The sequence below is a fragment of the Sorex araneus genome, chromosome 2 (assembly GCF_027595985.1).
Source record: "Sorex araneus isolate mSorAra2 chromosome 2, mSorAra2.pri, whole genome shotgun sequence".
Classification (NCBI taxonomy): domain Eukaryota; kingdom Metazoa; phylum Chordata; class Mammalia; order Eulipotyphla; family Soricidae; genus Sorex; species Sorex araneus.
Genome location: NC_073303.1, coordinates 148,104,342 through 148,127,353, shown reverse-complemented (window position 1 = coordinate 148,127,353; position 23,012 = coordinate 148,104,342). Strand labels below are relative to the sequence as shown.

The following is a 23,012-nucleotide window of genomic DNA, read 5'->3' as shown; positions in this document are numbered from 1 at the left end:
TTCAATTTTCTGCTTTTACTGCTCTCACACATTTTCTGGTGTTTTGAATACTTGTTCACATGTAGGTCTTCTTAACAAAAAAAAAAAACACATAGTTTGACTTAATTTTCTAGGAGTTCATACCATCTGATCTGGGTGACACTATCATCCTTATCAAAGGGTGATTTGATAAGGTCCTTATGTGCCCAACAACTATTGGTTGACTTGTAAAGGAATTTATTTTGGCCAACCCACAGCCCATTTTTGTTGCTGCTGTTTTGTTGTAGTTGTAGTGGTTGTTGTTTCACCTAACCTCTGTTCTGTCTTCAGGGATATGGCACCATAAGTTAAAGTTGATGGGATGGTCTCAGTACTGAGGCTTGCATATATGCCACCACAACAGCACTATAACACTTGAGATCAAAAATTGTGAGATGGACCCAGAGTGAATTGTATGACAGAGACTAAATCCAGAAAGGAACACTAAAGAAGGACGTTCTATGATAGTTCTATGATGGTCATACCTATAAAAGTAGATGGAGTAGTTCCACCTCAGCCAGTTTTGAGTTGAGAAAACCCAAAATCAGCCATTTATGTAGAATTATTCTATTATATACATAATATAATGTAATTATTGTGTATAAAGTGTAATAATTCCATTCTGTAGAAATTAGTCATTTTTTTTATTTCTTTTGGGGTCACACCTGGCGATGCTCAGAGGTTACTCCTGGCTCTGCACTTAGGAATTACTCCTGGCAGTGCTCAGGGACCATATGGGATGCTGGGAATTGAACCCAGGTCGGCCGTGTGCAAGGCAAATGCCCTACCTGCTGTACTATCACTCCAGCCCCAGAAATTTGTTCTTTATGTATAATTATGAGTCCATATAAGTTATTTACGTAGACCCCATAGACTCTAACTTTCCTTTATATGACTATATGTTAAAATGAAAAAAGTATAGATTATCCCAAATAACTTTAATACGAACAAAATTGGAGAATCCATGTTATTTCATTTCAGCATTTGCTACAAAGATCCAGTATTTCAGATGCTCCAGAAATAGTTCCATACCTATTCTCTATGTTCATTTTTGACAAAGGATCCAAGACAATTCAGTAGGAAAAGAAAGTCTTTCCAATAAATGTTGCCAGATATCTAATTCAATATGGAAAAATGCAAACCTGAACAACATCTGTCCTCAAACCATGCAGAAAAATTAATTCAAAACATATCATAGATCTGTCAAAAATGAAATGATACTTTTTCCAGAAGCAAATGTAATAGTATAACTTTATGGTCTTGGGGTAAGCAAAAACTCCTTAAAAAGGAATTGACAAAGGACTTACAGACAGGATATATTAAAAACTCCTGGGGCTGGAGCAATAGTACAGCAGATAGGGTATTTGCCTTGCACAGGGCCGACCTAGGTTAGATCCCCAGCATCCCAGGTCCCCCCCGCATTGCCAGGAGTAATTCCTGAGTGCAGAGCCAGGAGCAAACCCTGAGTGGGTATGACTCAAAAACAAACAAACAAAAAAAAAAAACATAAGAAGAACAATATAAAAACGTAAAACTCCTACAACTCAGTGATAATAAGTGCCTGAATAAAACAAAGACTTTTAGGGGCTAGAGAGATAGCACAGCGGGTAGGGCGTTTGCCTTGCACGCGGCTGACCCGGGTTCAAATCCCAGCATCCCATATGGTCCCCTGAGCACGGCCAGGGGTAATTCCTGAGTGCAGAGCCAGGAGTAACCCCTGTGCATCTCCAGGTGTGACCCAAAAACCAAAAAAAAGAAAAAACCAAAGACTTTTAGTACAAACACTTAACCCAAAAAAGATATTTTAAGATCTAATATAAAATTTTAAAATATAATTAATTCCACTAAAATCCAAGGTTGACTAAGTTTAATAGATGTTGTTTTCTTCAGGAAAAGGAAAATCTTTGTAATTTGGAAAAGAAATACGCCAGCCTCTCTGGGGGGAAAGGTTTTCCTGTGAACTCCAGTACATTAAAAGAGGTAAGCTATGGTTTTACATGTCCACTGATTATACCTTCGAAACCAGGAGATGTATCCCAGTTTTATGTGATTCATTGAATAAGAAAACCATGACTTTAAAAGGAAATAAATACACAATGCTTTGGTAGTTTTTCTACCTTTCATCATTTATGTTTTGAAGATTGTGTGTGTGTGTGTGTCTGTGTCTGTGTGTCTGTGCTTTGCTTGGCAATGATATGATTTCTCTTGGACCTTCAAAAAATATAGCATCCAGAGAGACAAGTTTTAAATTTTCTTCTCTCCTTCCTGCAATCTCATTTTTCACTTCCTACTTTTTCCTATTTCTCTAAGTCTTAATAAAACATTACGTTTGAGGATATGATCTGGTTTCTTTTTTTCTTCTGTTTTTCTTCTTGTTTTTTTTTCTTCCTAAATTGGAAATGTCACTTTACCTTGAACTATACACACTCTTTATCCCAAACATTCATCTTTTTCAGACCTCATTACCACTCTTTCCCAAGTATTTTTTTTTTATAGAGTTACATGGCTATATTGGTAGAATATTCTCTAAGTTTAGAAATCTGTAATCCTGACTGAGAAAAAAAAGTTTATTTTTTTGTTAAAAAACAAAGAAGTTTTCTTTCACATAAATGTGCATGATAAAAAAAAACTTATTTTATATTGCATTAAAATGGTCAGCAATTAGGAATTCTCACATAGACAATATAATGTGTGTGTGTGTGTGTGTCTGTGTGTGTGTCGGTATGTGAAGTAAAGTATCCGTTAAAATAATATGTCCTGTGATTTGTGTATGTTGGAAACATTTTATGTAATATTTCTATGAGTTCTTAGATCATCCTATTTCATGGTTTCTCTTACTATTCATAACACAGAACTGGGAGATTCAATGAACAAAGGATGATAATGAATGGAGTTTAGCAGAGTGTCAGCAAGGTAGGCCAGGCCAGATTTTGAGAGTCACGTTAAAGAGGCTGGTGGCTTCGATTAGAGCAGTCGTTGAGAGATGGAGATACTCGGATGGAGTGGGAGATAAGCAGAGGCAGATTGACTCACAGATTTGCTCACAAATTAGATGTGGGGATAAAGCAAAAAAAAGGAGGAGGAGCTGGAGCGATAGCACAGTAGGTAGGGCATTCGCCTTGCACTCGCCGACCGGGGTTCAATTCCCAGCATCCCATATGGTCCCCCGAGCACCGCCAGGGGTAATTCCTGAGTGCAGAGCCAGGAGTAACCCCTGAGCATTGCCGGGTGTGACCTAAAAAAAGCAAAAAAAAAAAGGAGGGAAGATTTTAAGGAATGATGCCATTATTTCACTTTGAGTAAGTACATGGATTGTGATTCCATTTTCCTGAGAATAGGAAAAAAAGAAGTAAGAATAAGTTTGTAAGGGATGATTTACCATTGACTCTGGATGGAGAGAGTTTGGGGTGTTTATAGCATATAAATGAAAAATATAGGTTACAGATTTCTTCTTTTAGCACAAGAACAAAATATTTCTTATTTTAGCTGAAGTTAGTCCTTTTCTCTTCAAACTTTTATATCAAAAGTTCCCTTGACTTTTTCTTTTTTTAAATTTAATTTAATTTTTATAAAGTTGTTCATGATGTTTTATTACAGTCAATAGTCAAACACCAATCTCACCACAATAACATCTTCCCACCACCACTATTTCTAATTTTCCCAACCACCACCCAAGCCTGCCCCAATAGCAGGGCCTAAATAATTTATTTTGTATTGCTTGTATGAATAATTCACTAAAAATGATCAAAAAAGATTTCCTTAGAAGAAAGCATGTGAAGATTGTTGTATCTCACCCTGGAGCCCTTAAACCCTTGAATAAAAGATTACTAATATGTTACAGGTTAAGCCAGGTGTGTTAATATTTTCTTAATCGAGATTGGTTGCCTTCTAGTGTACATCCCATCCGATGTGGTGTGCTACTCCTGGTATATCAGTAGTGTAGAGTATGAGATGTCACTCCAGGAATTCTAAAATTTTGAATGGGATGATAGTGCTGGAGTTAAATTTTTAGCTGGATGGTAACTTTGGGGTTTGGAAGCACCTCTGCAGCTTGTTGATCTCTTTCAAGATTTATTTGTGAGTCTCTGCATCATGGCCAGTTAATGAGCAAGGCTCCTGGAAGAACAGGGGATTGTGGGAAGATCATCCATCCCTGACTCCATGGAGAGCCTGGAGGTTTTGGTCACAAAACGCATACACCTGAGTTTTTCAACAGATTCGTTCCTGTATGGGGCTCGTCCAAGCCTGTGGAGTCTGGCCGTGAGGATGGCGGTGATTGGGTTTCAGAGGTTTTCAGCTGCAAGGGTGATGTTTGAGAGGGTGGTGGGTTCAACTGCCCCCTTCTGGGGTGCCATGGATGAGATTCAGCCTAATGTGGGGTCTCACATCTCTGCCTCCACTTGGCTTTTTGACTATTTTCGTGTATCTGTAACTCTTATGTTTATTATCCATGAGTCCTATTTCATGTACCAAGTAGACTTGACTCATAAGATATGCTGACCTCCATCCCTTCCTTCCTATGATGTCTATCTAATCAGTATAATGATTTTTTTGTGCAGTTTACTTTTTGAAAGGATTGATGAGTTAATAAAAGTCCTCAGATGTTAAATTTAACTTCATTCTACTTTAAAGAGAGATTATTTTATAACCTTCTTTTCTTTATACTTTTTCATTAGTGTGGCAAAAATTATGATTGATATATACATTTATTTTCCATGAAAATTTATAGTGTATTTGCCTCACAAATCAATTCAGGAGTTCTGATGAGTAGAGATTTTGATTTATGGATATTTTCTCTAAACTGAAGCCAGAGCTAAGTTTTGGAATTTAAAATCACTAGAAATCCACTGGGGATAGTTTGGGAGCTATTGAAACTGCCCTAAATTGAAATATCCTGCAATTGGAGTTCTGCCTTATGTGTTTATAGTTAGATATGTGGTGCATAAATATGTATAATTAAATTAAATATGTATATAATTAAATAGGAAAAGCTTACACCATGACTGTGTCCTTTTTCAACCTGACTTGGTTGAATGCCTGATAGCTAGATTCTATTACTATGGTATTAGCTAGATCACCATTACATGATTTAAGAACAAATTACTGTTTTTAAAATATTGGTGTAAAAGTCAACAACACTCAGACAATTTTACTCACACTCTAATTTTTTTTTCCAAGAGAGAGGGAACAGTTTGGGCCACACAGAGGGGTATTCAAGAGGCTACTTCTGGTAGTACTTGGGGACCTTCTGATAGGGGTCAAACTGAGGCCTTCCTCATATAAGGCAAATGCCTTAACATCTGTTATATCTCTGGACCCACACTCTAATTTTTCAGGAAAGAGAAGAAGAGGGGAAAATCTAAAAATAAACATTTTGGAAAAGGTAACTAAATTAGAGTGTGAGTGATTGCATTGTCAGTATTACATTTCAGATTTTTGTGTGCTATTAGTTCAAGTGTTGTAAAGTAAAAATATCATCACAAAATAATTGTGAATACCTCTGGATATTTCAAAATATGTTGAATATTCTCAATATAGTCATTTTGATTTCACCAAAAAATTAATATTTGGGACATAATTCTTAAAGATTAAGCACCATATTCATTGCTGATGATTCCTTTAATGAAACATTTGATAATACCACAGATATCTGGCTATGCTGCTCTGAGCTAACTCCATTGTACTGGGAGCATTAATACTCTTGCATGCCTCAGCTTTGGCTTTCTTTGTGTTTAATTTCTGAATTCCTCCTTTTAGGGCTATATCAGTGTAAGTGAAATTAATGAGCCATGTGGCAATTCCACGAATCTATCCCCTTCCACCCAGTTCCCTGCTGATGCTGACGCTGTTGCCACTGGGCCTGCCACAGCTGTGCTGGCGAGCCAGCCACAAAATAAAGAGGTGTGTTGGCATGACATTTCATTCATTCATTCACTGCTTTACTCATGTCAAAAATTAACCCGTGGTTCACTGAAAATGAAGTATATGTCTGACAACTTTATGTCAGGTTAGCAAGAGTGATGCTGATTTGACAAACATTATTTTGGGGCTACTGCTCTGTAATTATGATACTTGAAGACAAGAAATGTATGATAGAATGGAGTCCTAAGTGTTCAGCATCTTAGAATTACATCTTAAGTCTCCAATCTGACTTTTCTTGGAAATCATAGAGTCTTTCTAAAATTATTGCTTTGAATGACCTTTCTGATTTCATCTTTGGTTTTTTATCTGTTTTGTAGCCTAGATTTTTAAAATTATAATGTTAGAAAACCTCTAGGGATGACAATGCTTTTTCTACTGATCCAAGTTGCTTACATTCTGGGATTTTAACAGAAAGCTAAATCAAAAAGTTAATGCCCATAATTTGTGACTTCTTGATTTAATTTATGAGAAATCAAAGCAATTGGATTGATTTTATTTTTTTCTTCTTTCTTTTCATATGGAAACATATATACATATATACTTCTTCTTTCTCCTATAAAGCAAGGAACACTTGTCTATTCTGGATTTATGTTTCCTTCCACTCTTTTTTCTATCACTCAACCTCCATCAGCCCCTTGGCCTGAAGTCCTGGCTTCATCTGTCCATCCTTTCCCTCTAAATGATACGCCTCCTCCTTTACCAGCTAAGAAACACAGAAGGCAGCAGGAACAACAGGTAATTAGGAACTGGTATTAGAAGTGTGATTTTTGACCTAATAGCAAAGTAACTTACATGAAATATTTTTTCCAACTTTTCCAAAGAGATTTAAGTTTATCCTCCTTTGGACTTAGATGTATTTGAATTTGGTTTGGGTTCTTAAAGGACATTCAGCATAATCTGAATTACTAGGATTATTATAGGGGTTTTTCCCTCCCTAAGGGGTCCTAGGCAGTGCTCAGGGGACCTGAGGACAAGTCCCAGAAGGTCTCAGCCAGGAGGGCCAGAGGGTTTAATGCTAGTGCCAGGGGATGCCTTGCAGCAGTGCCAGAGACAACCAGGGTCACCCTGCAGTGCTTGGGAGTCCTACCTAGCAATGCTGATGGAACTGAAGGTTATGCCCAGCAATGCTGGAAGACTTTGTGGTGCCAAAATGGAGCCAGGGTTTAGTATCTCCCCAGGCTATATAGTTTTTAAGGCATTATTCACCTAGCTTTTGACATGTCTGAACTCATTTCACTTTTGTGCTTCAGCTCACATCCATCCAGATATTGCCTTAGGTATTTCCCAAAGTAATGATTATTTTCATAAACTCATGGTAGAAAGAGCTGCCATGTCTACAGAAACATTTTTTTCTGTACATTATTGGAACCATGATCATTGACATATTTCCCATGCTATCTGTCAAGATATGCTAAACATTTTGTAAATATTTTATTTTACCCTACAACCAGGTGGGATAAGAATTATGTCCATGTGGACATTTAGTGGACAAGCTAGTTACTCACATCTATCTAGGCGTGTAACTTGTCCAATCCAAGGTTACACTACAAGCAGTACAAGCAGTGTACTACGCCTATAAGACAATAATGTTTTCTTATTTTTGTTTTTGTGCCATGTCTAGTGGTGCTCAGGGCTTCCTCCTGGTGTTACACTCAGGAATATCTCCTGGTGCTGCTCGAGGGACCATATGGGGTGCCTGCCAGGGATCAAACCTGAGTGAGCTGCATGCAAGGCAAGCACCCTAGCCTCTGTCCTATTGTTCCAGTCCCAAGCAACAGTTTTTTAAATTGAACTTTAAAAAATTATTTTAAATTTAAATAATTTACTATTCTAAATATTTTGATTTTTAATATAATCAGTATGTATATATTAAGCTAATCAGTTTGGATATCCCTTTTGACTATGTGAATTTGACCCCCTCAAAACCCAAAAAAATTCTTAAAATTGTTAGATCTCCAAATAAAGATTTTCTGTACTAAGCTGTTAACTTTTATTAATTATATCTGCAAACTACTTTTATCTTAATAAATAGTAGCTAATATATATATAGATAGATAACTTTAAAATTAGCATGCAGATATCTCTCATGATGAGAATGGAGATTGATAATAAATTTGATTACTCAAATTTACATTGATCTTATGAAGCATTACAAAACCTATAAAGAACTTTAAATTAAGAAATAACTTCACTATTAAATACATTTCTAGAGGTAGCAAGAAAGTGTGGATATATTTCAAGTGAGCAAAATTTTTTACTTAGAATTTAAAAAAAAAGTAACCAAAAGATCACCAATTGTCCCCATTGGGATTTTTAACTGAGGGTTTACTGCCAGTTCCCAGGGGTTTTTTTTCTCCAATTAAATCTCACTTAGAGGGATGTCTTTTATCGAAACATGAGAGTTTAAAGTGTGTTTGTGGGGTTAAACTATTATTCCATCTAAGAAATAGCTTTCCTGTTTATTTTTCTTCTCTCCACTTTCTTCCTTCTCCTGTCCTTGGTCCCCTCACACTGGGATCTGTGCTGTCACACAGAATGTGCCCACAGACAAGGGGAGAAACTTTTCTTGCATTATTACACAGGCTCTTTGCCATCCATATGATGACTATCATAATAATTTATAAGTTGTCCCAAGGCCCCAAGGTGGCAGGAATTAAATATGGAAGGTGGATTTTAACAAATGTTTCTAGATTCAATCATAATAAATTTTTAAGGGTGCTTATATTTCTGCTCAAATGCTAGTCTCCATCTCTTAGGGGACATGAGTAAAAATGGAATCCTTTTAAACAGACAATCTGTTAAAATTGGGGCCGGAGCGATAGCACAGTGGGTAGGGCATTTGCCTTGCATGCAGTCGACCCAGGATTGATTCCCAGCATCTATGGTCCCCTGAGCACCGCCAGGAGTGATTCCTGAGTGCAGAGCCAGGAGTAACCCCTGAGCATTGCCGGGTGTGACCCAAAGAGCAAAAACAAAAAGATCTGTTAAAATTCTGAAACTTTTTTTTTTGTAAATACGTACTTCTTTTCTCTGGCCTGTTTCAGTTTGACAAGTATTGCTATTTTGCTTTATATTTGCATTTAAAGCACTTTAGAAGTCTGGAAGAAAGAAAAAAACAGCATAAAGAAGGCCTCTATCTGAGTGACACTTTGCCACGAAAGAAAGCTGCACCTTCCATATCCCCACATTTCAGCAGTGCTACTATGGGGAGAAGCACCACCCCAAAGGTAGGACATAGGGAGAACCCTGAGTTTCATATTCAATGAGTCTTCTGTTCCTTATGTTAACAGATGTACAAAGACTCAAAGAAAACACCAAATAAAAGATTATTAAATTTGCTTGCAGGGAAGGCTTTATGTCTAAATCTCATTTTTCTGTACTATTTGGAATGGTAAACCCTTGGATCAAGGAAAGAGGACCAGGGTATAATCTAGCACACTAGTGATGGATAGCATCCTCTTGTGACCGATTCTCATGGCTGCGTTCCAGATCTGAAAACAGAAGGATATACATTGTGGATTCCAGAAATAATAATAACAAATATTTATTGAGTCATTTTAATACATTTGATGCTAAGCTAAGCTAAGCCCTATATGGGGATCCTCTCACTTTAAAATCCAGAACACTACGCAGTAGAGGTGCTATTGTCTTCTTTGTCCCTACGGATAAACTGAGGTGGTAAGAAGCAAACTGGCTGGCCCAAATGCCCTGAGCCAGTCAGTAGGGATGCTTGAATGGGAGCCCCGAAGGCCTGATGCTTGAGCCCTTCTTCTTGTTCTGCTGGCATATTCAAGGGATCGTGGCTAGAAGAGGTGGGGAGGCGAGAAGGTGGGGAGACAAATCTTTTTGACCCTCTGTTTGCGCTTAATCAGTAATTTTGTATGAATCTATTTTATAAACTATTGTTCCAAGTGGATTTTGCATAAAGAGTTATACTATTTTTAAAAGTAAAGGCTTTTTGGAAGCCGTTTGTGTAGTTCATAGCTCTATCCAGTTTTCAGTCTCTAGCAAACAGGAGTTCGTGGAAACGGATGCACTCGTGACAGCCAAGATCTCCGACGGGTGCATGTGTGCATGCGCGCCAGTGCTTGCGTCTGCCCTCTGCTTTTGTGCATGCGCAATTTTCAGTTGTTTTTAAGTTGGTTTTACCTCATGTTTTCCCCGATGCACCTTGGTTTTTGGAATCGCTGATGCTGGAGGAATTGCTGTGATGTGAATCCCTTGGGAGAGACAGCAGCTCCCCTTTACAATGTAGCATCAGCAAGTGGGGTGCCAAGGCGTACCTTCCCTGCCCTCTGCACTTGGATGGGAGCTTTTGAAACAGAAATGGGCCATGTCCTAGACCACTGGCTGCAAATTTTGCTGGAATATTTCCTCCCGGTTCTCACAGGCTCACCTGCCCCTGGGACAGAGCAACAGCTGTGGCAGTGTTCTCCCCCACTCGCTGGCAACCATCACTAGAGACTCGGAATCTCGGAGGATGCTCAGAGGTATGTACCTTTGGAATCAAATGTCATGTCTTTGGTGAAAGCGCTAGATTCCTCCCTGAGAGGAGATGAGAGCAGGTATGGGATTGTCAGAGGGATTCAACCAAAGTCTGCGACTGGACTCTTTATTGTGTCCCCTCTGGAGATGGACGCAGCTCTTCTTATTCTTGTGTTAAGATCACTTTCCCACACATCTAAGACTGATACCTTCTAGACGTACTCCTTGTACTTTATAAGTGGAGTAGAATTTTCAAATCTGGAACGCCTCTAGAGAACAATAAACCATCTTGTCAGGTAGAAAGGAAAGATCACCGAGATCCAAAATGATTCTGAGGGCTCTTAATTATGTTGCTCACCTGCTTTGTGGCTAACTTACTCTTTTGACCTATATTCTGAAGGGTCTTTAAAATGACAGAATCCATACCCTTGAGATTTTAACAGTCAAGTGAGAAAGAAAACACTGAAAATATATGCATACAGCATAATAAATACAGTGGTGGAGATATGCCAGGGGTGTACATGGGGATGTAATGAAGGGCAGGCATTCAATCTCTCTTTTTTATTCGTTTTTGGGTCACACCTAGTGATGTCCAGGGGTTTCTTCTGACCCTTTGCCAGGGATCACTTCTGGCAGCATTCAGAGGACCATAAGGGGTAGCAGGGATTGAACTCAGGTTGGTCGTGTGCAAGACAAGCACCTTATGATAGCTCTAAACATATTTGAACATTAGTGAGAATGAAACTGTTTCTCCAAGCTGGCCTGGGATTTCCTACCCCTTTACTGCTGGTAATAGGAGATAACCTCTGGTTTTCTATTAGCAAAAAAAGAAGAAAGAAAAAGAAAGGAAAGTGCATTTATATATACTAATAAATATGTACATGTATACATAATTTTGGTATACATATATGTACATATATTATGTATAAGATATCTATATATAAATATAAACATACCATGAGACCATACCATTTTATATTATATACTACCACTAAGATCTTGATTAAGGTTTTCAAAACATTACTAGAAGTTATTAGAGTTAGAGGAGAGGCCAGGGAGATAGTTAAAGTAGTGTGTGCCCCTCTCTTTTTTCTTGTTTATTTTTTTTGGGGGGAGGGTGGGCACACTCCATTAGTGCTCAAGACTTACTTCTGCTTTTGCACTCAGGGATGACTCGTGGCAGTGCTCAGGAAGCCATATGGGATGCCAGGGCTCAAACCCAGATCAGCCATGTGCAAGGCAAGCGCCCTACCTGCTGTCCTATCTCAATGGCCCAAGTGTGCAGCTCTGACTTCAATTCCCAGCACTTCATGGCCAATGGGTACTACTGGAGTGTGACTTACTGGGCCACAAGCAGTGAACTAAACTGTTAGACCTATAGCGCCAGACTGAATTTTGCTGAATATGGCCACAGGGTCCCCAACATAGCATCAGTAGTAGGTAGTTCCTACTACTCCTACTACTACTACTCTTTGATTAACATAAAAGAGTTAATCAAGGTTATAGTATTCATTAAATAAGTATATAATATAAAAAGGATTTACCATGCTAACATACGAATGAAATCAAATACATATAATTTATCTGCTATTTTTCCTATCTCAAGTTATTATCAAATTTTTAAAAAATCTTAAATTCATAAAAACATATAAATTTATTTGATGGACTTTAAAAAAATTTTAATTTGGGGACTTCAACCCATGGTGCTCAGGCTGTGTGCTCAGGGATCACTCCTGGTGGTGCTCAGGCGACCCTGTGGAGTGCCAGGCATTGAACCTGAGTTGACCACGTGCAACCACGTGCAAGGCAAGCGTCCTAGCTGCTCTACTCTTCCACCCCAATTAATGTTTATAAGTTGGCCTTCATCACTAGTCTCTTGTCAGTTAAGTCTACTTCTGTTCTCCGCACTGGCTGAAGACAAAACCTAGATTAGCCATCCTGTTCTTTATATTGAAAACAAACTTAACTTATATTAAGTGGATAGATTCATGAGAGTCAAGAGCTGCTGCTACAGATTCCTAGAAAGATTCTCATGAGAATGTTATGGGCTTAAATGGATGCTTGATATCTAATTTTCTATTTCCTTTTCCTTCAAATAAATAATGGGAACCTCCCTGTATTAATTGTAGAAGAAAACCTAGCTACTCCCCTTAGTTCATACTTTTCAGAGTCCGACTTTGGTCTGTCTTTTATGCTCTTATTCCTCACTAGTAAGTCTTTTCTTTTGTATACCCAAAAAGACAGCAGCTTTGATCTTTCCCTGGCAGCTTCAAAGTTTCCTTTTTAAAGAGTTTCAGGTGGTGCTGATTCAACAGTTTCTGAGGAAATAAAAAATTATCATGTGCGTTGATGATCCCAGCAGATGTGATATGTCTTTCTAGGCTAGCCTGTTGCCCCTGGCTACCCCACCCAGAGGAGGGGGGTGGGAACTGTAGCTTTGGAGAGCTACAACAGATTGTAAAATGGGCAGAATTTTCTACTAAGCACATACAGGTGGCCCATGGAGAGCAGGAAGGATGAATCATTGTCTCATTCAGAATTGTTTCAGTACCATTTGTTGACTTCACTAAAATAGCAGGTACAAATAAAATCCCACGGTTTTGGGGAAAAAATCAGCTTGGTACATTTTTATGAATTCAAATTGAGATTTCATCATTTTTCTTGAGTTCCACAATTAACTTGAAGTGAACTATTTTTTTTTTGCTGCTTATTCATGATGGAAACATCAAGGACATTAGTGTAAGTATAAGCCTACCTTCAGTCAGCACTTTTTAATGGAACTGACAACAAGAATCGTACAAACAAAGATCTGTGGGGACAGAGTTGAAAGAAAATAAACTCTTAAAGCTGTAATGGTTGGTGGCTTTTGTACAACTTGTGAACTATGCTTTTGTAAGAGTGAATGAAATCTTTGTCCTTTTGTCTTCTGTTAAATGCAGGCAAGTCCAAGAAAGGTATGACAGCCTCCTCCTGTGGTGTCTTTGTTTTCAACAAATAGTGGAAGGTCATTTTCAAATCATCTTTAAGAAGTGACCAGATTTTAAAGTGTTCAGTGGTGGAGTTTTAGCCTAACAGTCATTCGAGAAAAACTGTTGCATGTTCAGTGGAATCGCAAAGCCGGGTCCAGCTGCTGTCCATTCACTGCACAAATAAGCAGCTGCATGACCCTCTTTATTTTGTTTTTTTGTTAGAGGTCAAACTTTGCAGGAAGCAGGAGTGCTATGGAAGCATTGTTTTGTAAGTCTTAGGATGTAGATAAAGAAAAGAGTAGGCATTGTGATGGGGATAGGCTAAGTGTAAAACGTGTTTCTTTTTTATAAAGGTCGGGTATAAAATAAATAAGTAAGTAATGAGGGAAGAGGGAAGTATTAGAAGGTTCCTGCTCATTCGTTTCATTTAAGCCTGTTTTATAAAAAAGACTTAGCAGGGAGTGAAGAACAGTTTTTAATATGGACTTAAATAAATAAGATGTCTATTACGGTGCCAGGTAGTTGAGACATAGCATGGTGGAAGAATAACTGGTTATCAAGTTTGATGGACTGAGTTTCAAATAATTCAATGGCACTTCACAAACCTCAGCTCTGAAAAGCTATTTATTCCTGTTGGCTTGGGGAAAAATTGTTTTGTAGATATAATCCTGTTTTGAGTTTTCATTTTCTGCTTGACAAATGTGTGTGAAAGAAATTTTCCTCTGTAACATCTTTTTTTGACTAACTGTATGCATGTCAGATGCTTTTTTTTTAACTTCTTGAGTTCTTTCTAAAAACGTGAAAAATTTATTTTATCTGGCTTTATGACTAACACCATCATATATATTATGTATACCTTTCCCCTCCCTTGTCCTACTTCTTGATCTTGTCTTTTTCCTTTTCCCTGTCATTCTTCTACTTTCCTGACTTGTCCCGTACCTTCATCTTCTGGCTGCGGACTATGGTTAGGAAGAAAGAATTTCTGTACAGGTGAGCTATGAAAGGCTGAATTGTCAGAAGTACTGATTAAGTTTGTCCCATTAAACCCAGGTTATAGTTTAAGTCATCTTGTTTTCATATGAAGATAAGCATTTAAAGCATACATCACTAGTGCTAGCAAGACAGCATGTGACAAAATGGATCCCTAATGAAAGACTCTTCCGGCTAGATTAGTCAGAATTAATAAATCTTTGCATTAAAAATTAACCATGGGCCCTGCATATCCACTCTGTTGGTCTCATCCCCACTCCCATAAATAGTATAGAGAACTAAAATTTATAGTAGCTATCTTCATGACAAGGTTTTATCAGGTCTCACTCTATCAATTTGATAAATGCCCCCTTCATTTCTGTCTGTAAAGAAAAGGTTTAGAGCTTTAACAGGTTCTATGTTACATTTTGGTTGCTGTTTCTGCATTAAAAGGCATTACATCACCTTATAATGTAAAAACAAACAAAAAAGGTAACCACGAAGGTAGTTCAAGTGGTAGAGCACGTGCCTAGCATGTTTTTTGTATTGTTTTAAATTTTATTTTAGGCGCCATGGTTTATAGCACTCTTAAGAGTAAGGTTTCATGTATAGCATGTTGCAGTACCACACACTCCACCTCCTTCGGCCATTGCCCCAGTGCCCTTCCCGGTCCTCCACCATCTCCTGTGTTGGAGGCTCTAAGTTCGATTCCACCGTTGCATAACTCCAAGAGTACTGCTGCTATAACCTTGATGACCCCAAGCTCTGCCAAGGATGGACCCTTCTTGTCCCATTTCAGTTACTTACCCCCACTCCATACCACAGATGCAGTCTACTCCCTTATCCGCTTACTAATGCAATTGGAACTGAAAAACAAGAAAGTAAATTCATTCTGTGACCATTTCATGATGTCCATTGGCTAAGTAAGTGGAGAGACTGGGGTAAACAAGACATAACTACTCTCGGTGGTAAAACCTATACCTACTCTGCGACTACTTCACGGTACCATCATTTCTTCTTGGGCTGTGGACCAGGTGACCGCCCTCTGCTATAGTGTCTCCTCTGTCATAAGCATCTAGACCTTGAGATGACCACTCCAAATCTGAATCTACAAACCAGCCTTTCCGTATCAAACTGATACCATTTGGGGCCACAGGGAAGAGACCCATTGCCCTTATTTAAATAATACAGCGCTAACCTGGTTTTTGGATTTGTTTGGGGAAAAGGAGGCTGTGTCTGGTGAGAGCAAGTTCACGGTGGTCAGTAAAGTCGAGCCTTTTGGGACAAATGAACAGCAACCTCTGGTGAACTTCCCCATTCATATTGGACTCAGGGGCTCAAATGCCCAACAATGGGAAAATATGCTCAGTAGGAGCAGGCATTTTCGTTTGTTTCCAAGAAATCGGAAGTGTTTATTCTACCACCAAAATGAATGAGGCTCCTGAGACATAGAGCCAAATCATGAGGGGCCCTGGGGACTGAAACACAATCCTTAGCACAGTGCACAAGGCAGCGGTGTTTCCTGTGCCCACGTGGGAACATTTGGTTTACCATCTTACTGCACCTGAAGACTGTAAATTTACTTTCTTATTCTGTAATACTTTTGGAAAAATGAAACCCTGGAAGATCTGAGGATCAGGAGATAACCGTTATAAACTCTGGGGATAGCAGAGAATGAATCAGTAGTGATAATGAAGGGTAAGCTCTCTCCTCCTTTGCAGAGACATGTTTTGTAGGACTTGATATTTCCTTCTTACGAAAAACAGGAGAGGAAAGGAAGGCTATGGCACATGTGATTGCCAAAAAGATACTTCTTAACGGTTCCCAATTAGGGGTTTTATCTTATTAAAACAAGAGAATGACTATGTGATGCTGCCAATGTAGGATTTTTCTTTGCCACAGCCTCTCTTGAAAGAATATGGAAAGCTACATATGTTACCTTGCAAATAATTTGATTTTTCTGTTTTCTTCCTTCTCAAAATGAACTAATTGGAAACAATTTAAAAGGAGCATTTAGTAATTCCAAAAGTTCAAGTTTCAAAGGTAAATATTTGAGTACTACTGTATCCTTTGCCTCTCTTTTAGTCAGAGAAAATGGTGTGCTTTTTGTGCTGTGCATTTTCCCGTAGCTAAGTGATCTGGGGAGAAGTGTCTACAATTTATAATTACATGTTATATTAAGAAACTTATTTTTAATCTGAACATATTTTCACTTAGATATCTAAAATTGTACTGTTCCAATTATAATAGAAGGAAGACTCTTCATGGAACTAAAATTTTCTATTAAATTTTAGTACGTAATTTTTTTGTTAAAGCATCATGGATGTGACTTCAGTTTTTCAACAGAAATATTTAGTTGGGGGTCCTGAGTGAGAGTAGGTGTGTAGGTTGTTTGCCTGGCACACAGCTGACCTAGGTTTGATCTCCAGTATCCCATGTGGTCTCCAAGCACTGCCAGCAATAATTTCTAAGTGCAGAGGCAAGAGCAAGCCCTGGACATCGCTGTGTGTGGCTCCCAAAGAACAATCGAACAAATAAAAATGTGATCAGTAATTGAGAAAGCTGTTTGCGATCATATCTTCATATCTTTTGTACTCTGGCCTGCTTTTTTTGTTTGTTTCATTACCAATTAAAAAGCCTTCTTAAAAATATAATAAAGCACAAGAAAAATGAAAACTTCAGATAGTCCATTTGTGAACTCTTAATAGGTCTGGTGTAGTAGATAGAAAGAGATTGCAAGCTAAAGTATTGGCTAGGGAAACTCCCTTTTAATAAACCAAGAGATTTATTAGCAATATGATCACCACTCGCTGTGTTCATGGTAGAGAATTGAAAGGAAGAATGCATTGGTTATGATGCCCCAAATCAGCTATCAGAGAGAAAGTCATAATAATAACACAAAGTAGAGCCAGTGACCTAATGTACCTGGGTAGGAAAGATACCTCTGACTGGGGGCGCTTTTCTTCTGTAGATGTGATGAACACATTTTTCTGTGGTTGATATCACAGATCAGCTGAAGGCTGCTACTTACAATGGGAAAAAAGCTACCTACACAGTAATCCAAGCTACCTCCATTGAGAGGATATTGACAATGAATATTTAAAATAATTGATAGATAAGGGAGATTGTATAGAGAAATGAGAAAATGTACAATTTGGATCTTATTTGCAGTTGGAAAATGTTAGTGATGTTATGAATGAGATAAAGACTTCTCTAGTTCTATATCTGGATTTTCCTCTTGCTGTTTTTGACCAAGTTGAGTGCGACTGAATTTGAACACCATCAAAATGACTGCATTAGTGTCACTTGTCATTAGGTGACTTGCCTTTACTTGAACCCTGCTATTTTTAGAGGATTCAAGGCCTTCAATAATGTTTCCTGTTTTGTTTGTGTGTATTTCTGTATGTGCTGATATGTTATTCTCTATTGTGCTGAGATGTCAGAGCTCCATGGAAAAGTATCAAGTGATCTTCCAACAACCAAGACCACTCACTGACCACTTTTTTAAAAACTCTTGCTTGCATTGAGAATGATGTGATTTCTTTGATCTTTTTGGCTTTGAAACAAATTAGACCAAGTCCTAGTTTCATAGACAGATGTTTGGGGTTGCTGATGTTTGAGTCTTATAAGATCTAAGACTGAAAAATGAAGCATACTAACATATTTATGACTTTTTCCTTAGGGTATAATCACCAACAGATGAGTGAAGGACAAAGGCAGAAACCTGAATTTTACAGCCGCACAGCATCTGAGTCAAATGTCTATTTGAATAGCTTTCACTACCCAGATCACAGTTACAAGGACCAGGCCTTTGATACTTTGAGCCTCGATAGCTCTGATAGCATGGAGACCAGCATCTCTGCTTGTTCACCTGACAATATCTCTAGGTAAGAGTTATTCACCGTTAGCGTTTCTGGTTTGGCAAAGCATCTGCCAGTTTCAAAAGTAAAGATGTCAGTTTAAGGAAATGTATTTGTGTACAAGCTCAAATTTCTGCAACATAGAAAGCCCACAGTGCAGAAGATGTTGATGTCATGGTGGCTTTTAAAGAGATTCCTTTGTTTCCTGTGTGACTTAGTCAGATACTGGATATTTCATTTTTCTCTTTTAATCTGTTTCTTTACATTTCAATTTTCATATATATACCATGCTTCAAAAAAATTGATTTGCCTCCTTTGGCTGACTCTGGGCTTCATTAGGACTGTTTTTGATTAAATATAAAATAATTTCCAACAATAGAGTAAGAACTTGGATGGGATTTTTACCCTGGTGTTTTTTTTTAAAGGCAGAATTTGACTGTTCGCATATTAAAAGTGTACAAATTTAACTGTTCACATTTGTTTTTATCCTTTGAATCAAACAAAAAGTTGGCCTCATGGGATTATGACAAAAGGCTCATCTCATATATAGATTTTGTCATGGTACTCCACATTAAAATCTTAGGGAAGTCAGGAAGAGAGCTCAAAGGGCTAGAGTATATGTTCTTCGTGGGGATTCACCCCTGAGCACAGTGCAGGGTATGGTCCCCAAACACACAAAAAGGCTTTGAGGTACTCTACACTAACTCTTGAATAAAATTAGATTTCCACATCCTTGGAATTTTAGACCTAACCTAATGCTCTATTCATTTTTCCTTTCTGACATACTTCACAAAGCTTATTAGTTGAGTGCTTGATGAATTATATTCCTGTGCTTTTTGCTACATTGGTCCTAGCCCTGGAATGATGTCTTTACTTGTTTATAGACTTCTTCATTCCACAAATACTTCAGTCTGAAGTGAGATGGACTGTTGGAGTTGGCTGTGTTCACAGCCAAATGTGCATGAATGTGTACATCTCTTCCTAACTTAATGTGTACATCTCCTCCTAACTTTGTAATCAGTGGTATCATTGCAGTTGGCCATGGTGGGAGTATTTATCCTACATAAATTGACATATACTACATAGCAGAGTTTTCATTTTCCATCAGAGGGCTGTTTGACCTGAACACTACTGCTTACAATCATTTCATCCTTTTATTTATTTCACCTGTACTTACTAAGAGTGATAAATGTCTTGCATTGCAAAATATCCTTACCAACCTCCCACCTCTATTTTATCATCTTCCATCCTGGTTTCACCATTCTCTTTCTAGTTTAGCCTAGAGAATTGTTCCTTATGCCTCAAACTTAAATTGGAAACTCATTAGAAATTTTTCTTTTTCTCTCCTTTTCAATACTTCGATGTTCCACGACCTTTGATAATGTTTTTTTATTATGCCATCTGATCATATTGCTGTGTACATTTTTTCTTAGTAATTAATTGGTGAATTCCTTACTATTAAGAAAAATGTCTAATTATCTTTGGATTTTTATACCTAGTGGAGTAGTTGGCATATAGCACACATTCAATTAGTTCTGGCTGAATAAATTACTCAGGGATATAGTAAAAGGGATATAGTTTTAAATTTTACATTTGACTATTTGATCTATCTGCATGTTATAATTTACTAAGAACCATTGTGATTTCAACCCAGGAAACATACATTTTTCAATAAATGTTAATTGAGTACCAATGGTATTGCTGGGTCAAATGGGAGCTCAACCTCTCGTTTTTTGAGAATCGTCCATATTATTTTCCAAAAGGGCTGAACTAGTCGAATGCCAGCTACTTTAAAGAGTTTGTCAGGGCCATGCCTGTCAGTGCCAGGAACAGTCCCTCAGAATGACAGAAACCCTAGAAAGTGAGAAATTATTCATAAATGACAGCAAATGAACCGACTAATTGTGGTACTTTTGAACAAAGAAGACTGAAATAGAAGTCAGCAACTCAGCAGTTATTATATATAATGATAAGAAAACACAAAATGATTTAGTTTTCCAGTACAGTAATCTCAGAGGAACTTCCTGTGTTGCTTTGGCATAAACGTCACATTATTTTGGAAAAAAAAGGAGAAAACAATTCTCCCCTTTCAATTTATTTTGAACATTTTATGCCAATATTCCCAGTGTGAACACTTGATTGTGAATTCTTGATAACTTGACCTTTTGTCCCTCCGATTTTCTCTACCCTTCATAAAAATCACATTGTATTTATTTTTTCTATTTTGATCTTTTTCTACCTTCATATACTACCCAATAACACTTATTCCCTCTGCAAAAATTAAAGGTAAATATTTACCTCTTCAAATTATCCCTCCTTTCCTGATTTCTCATATTTAATTATGGGGAACAGCATAGTGCTTTGGTGAAAACAAAAAAAATTACTTTCAATGATATCTACCTCACCACAGTGATTCAGTTAGGGGGGCTAAAGCATAGCTGAAATCTCAGCACTTAATTTGTGTTTATTTTCTCATCCACTAAATGTTTTAGAAGAATTTGATAAGGTAGAAGTTGAAAATGGTCCCACTGAATATGCCATACTAAGAAACCAGCATCATTGGAAAGGAAATGACCGTTCCTGGCAGGGAGCAGCACTTAGCCATCATGTTCGTTTAGTTTGCATTGTGATTTCACATAGAACTGATGACGTAGCGCTAGAAACCATAGATAACAAGTCACCATGGTCAAAGACGACTAAGGGTATTTATTTTATTTTGTTGCCAAATTCTCTGTCAGAAAGTTGAAGCCAGGAGTGAGAGACATGGGTCAAGTGGATGCACGTATCCTGCATGTGTAGTGCGTGCATGGGGTTGACTCCAGCCCCAAATGCTGCATCCCTTTGTACCACTGGGGGCAGACATGCCAAGAGTGAGATTGTAACCCAAACATGAAAGCTTGTAACTATCTCACGGTGATTCAATAAAATTTAAAAAATTTTTTAAAAAAAGAGTGGCCCCTATAGTAATTTTTTTTAATTGAAGATAAATTAGAAGATGCCTCTAAAACGTCTCTTAGAAAAGAAAGAAGGATCAGAGAGATAGTACAGTGGGCAGGGCACTTGCTTGCATGTGACGGAGCCAGGTTCATTCCCCCGCACTGCGTATGGTCCCCGCCAAGAACTGCCAGAAATGACACTTGAACATAGAGACAGGAGTAAGTCCTGAGTATCACCAGTTGTGGCCCAGATTTTTGTTTAAAACAGAAAGAGATTGAGAGCTGTACTTTTTTCTTTGCTTAAGATTTTTAATAAGTGCAAATCTAGGGCCAGAGGGATGGTACAAAGGATAAGGAGCTTGCCTTGCACACAGTCAACCTGGGTTCAATCCCCAGCATCACATATGGTACCCCATCGGAAATGATCCTAAATGCAGACTCAGGAGTAAGCCCTGAACACATCTGGGTGTGGCCCAGAAAACTAAAAGAAATGCAAATTTAAAATATTTTGAGATTATAGTCATATTAATGTTTTAACTCTGTGCTGAAATTCTGACAAGACAAATTTAGTCTCCTGTTTTATTTGTCACAAACAGGTTGTAATACAATTACAATCTGTAATATAGTTACAGAATGATTCAGCATTGTGGGTACATTTGTTATTCACTCTTTGTTGAAATATTTTTCTATCTATCAGAAAATTCTTTGAGAGAAAAACAGTGTTGTTATTTATTTTTATTCATTTATTTTTTATTTATTATTTTATCATTTTTAAGCATCATTATACTTACATTATAAACAAATTTAAAGATTGGTAAATAAGTCTTGGCTCTTAGGAAATAGCAACTGAAAGTCACCTCTGGATAGAACCTCTATCCTGCTGAAATCATCAAATTGATTTATAGGAATACCATCTCTAATGATGCATTATTAAAATTGAAATTATCACCCTATTAAGTTCTTATCTTCTGCTCATTTCTCAAGTACACCCAAAGTAGAGGAGGAGTGAGGCTCCTTCCGTTGCCTTGACTTTTGACCTTCAAAAGGCAGGCATGAACTCCTAAGTGTGTCTGTGATGCTCTGAAAGTGCTGACGATCCCAGATCCCTGGACCATTCACAGTGTAAGATCGTTAGTTGTACCTGCTTTTTCTACCCAGTTATATCATGTTGTGTCGTCAACAGATCATGTTGTGTTATCTCTTATAGCTGACCAGCTTTGGTGAAACCATATTCAGAAAGGGAAACAAAGTTCCATCAAGCATAAAAGAATTCTGAGTAGCTTATTTAAATTTTCAGAATAGTTTGTAACTATTGCCTTTCAACACAATTCGAATTTGCTCTGTGCATGCATCCATCTCTGCCTTCTGTTTCTGCAGCAGTCCACTGACAACAATTGATGTTGTCATTGCCTTCATAATTTTGCCTTTTCAAAAATGTCAGGGGCTGGAGCAATAGCACAGCGGTAGGGCGTTTGCCTTGCACGCAGCCACCCCGGGGTTGATTCCTCTGCCCCTCTCGGAGAGCCCGGCAAGCTACCGAGAGTATCTCGCCAACATGGCAGAGCCTGGCAAGCTACCGTGGCATATCATACCCGATATGCCAAAAACAGACAAATCTCACAATGGAGATGTTACTGGTGCCCCCTCCAGCAAATTGATGAGCAAGGGGATGACACTGACAGTGACAGTAATAAAAATGTCAGGTCATTGGGGTCATATAATATTTGCCTTTTCATAATGGCTTTCCTTCACCTGTTAACATACATGGTTCCTCTATGTTTGTTTATGACTGGATAACTCATTTCTATTTTCAGTGCTGAATAGTGTTTATTGTCTGCATGTACCATAGTTTA

General features: G+C 38.0%; 1 protein-coding gene across 1 annotated transcript in view; it reads left to right on the top strand.

The window, feature by feature from the left end:
* PHLDB2 (pleckstrin homology like domain family B member 2) overlaps positions 1-23,012 on the top strand; it is a 119,565-nt gene that overhangs the window by 82,443 nt on the left and 14,110 nt on the right. The window contains exons 9-13 of the mRNA XM_055127120.1: positions 1,909-1,998; positions 5,776-5,919; positions 9,027-9,167; positions 10,331-10,430; positions 18,046-18,250. Of these exons, the coding sequence (XP_054983095.1) occupies positions 1,909-1,998; positions 5,776-5,919; positions 9,027-9,167; positions 10,331-10,430; positions 18,046-18,250 (680 nt within the window). The remainder of the gene's footprint in view (positions 1-1,908; positions 1,999-5,775; positions 5,920-9,026; positions 9,168-10,330; positions 10,431-18,045; positions 18,251-23,012) is intronic.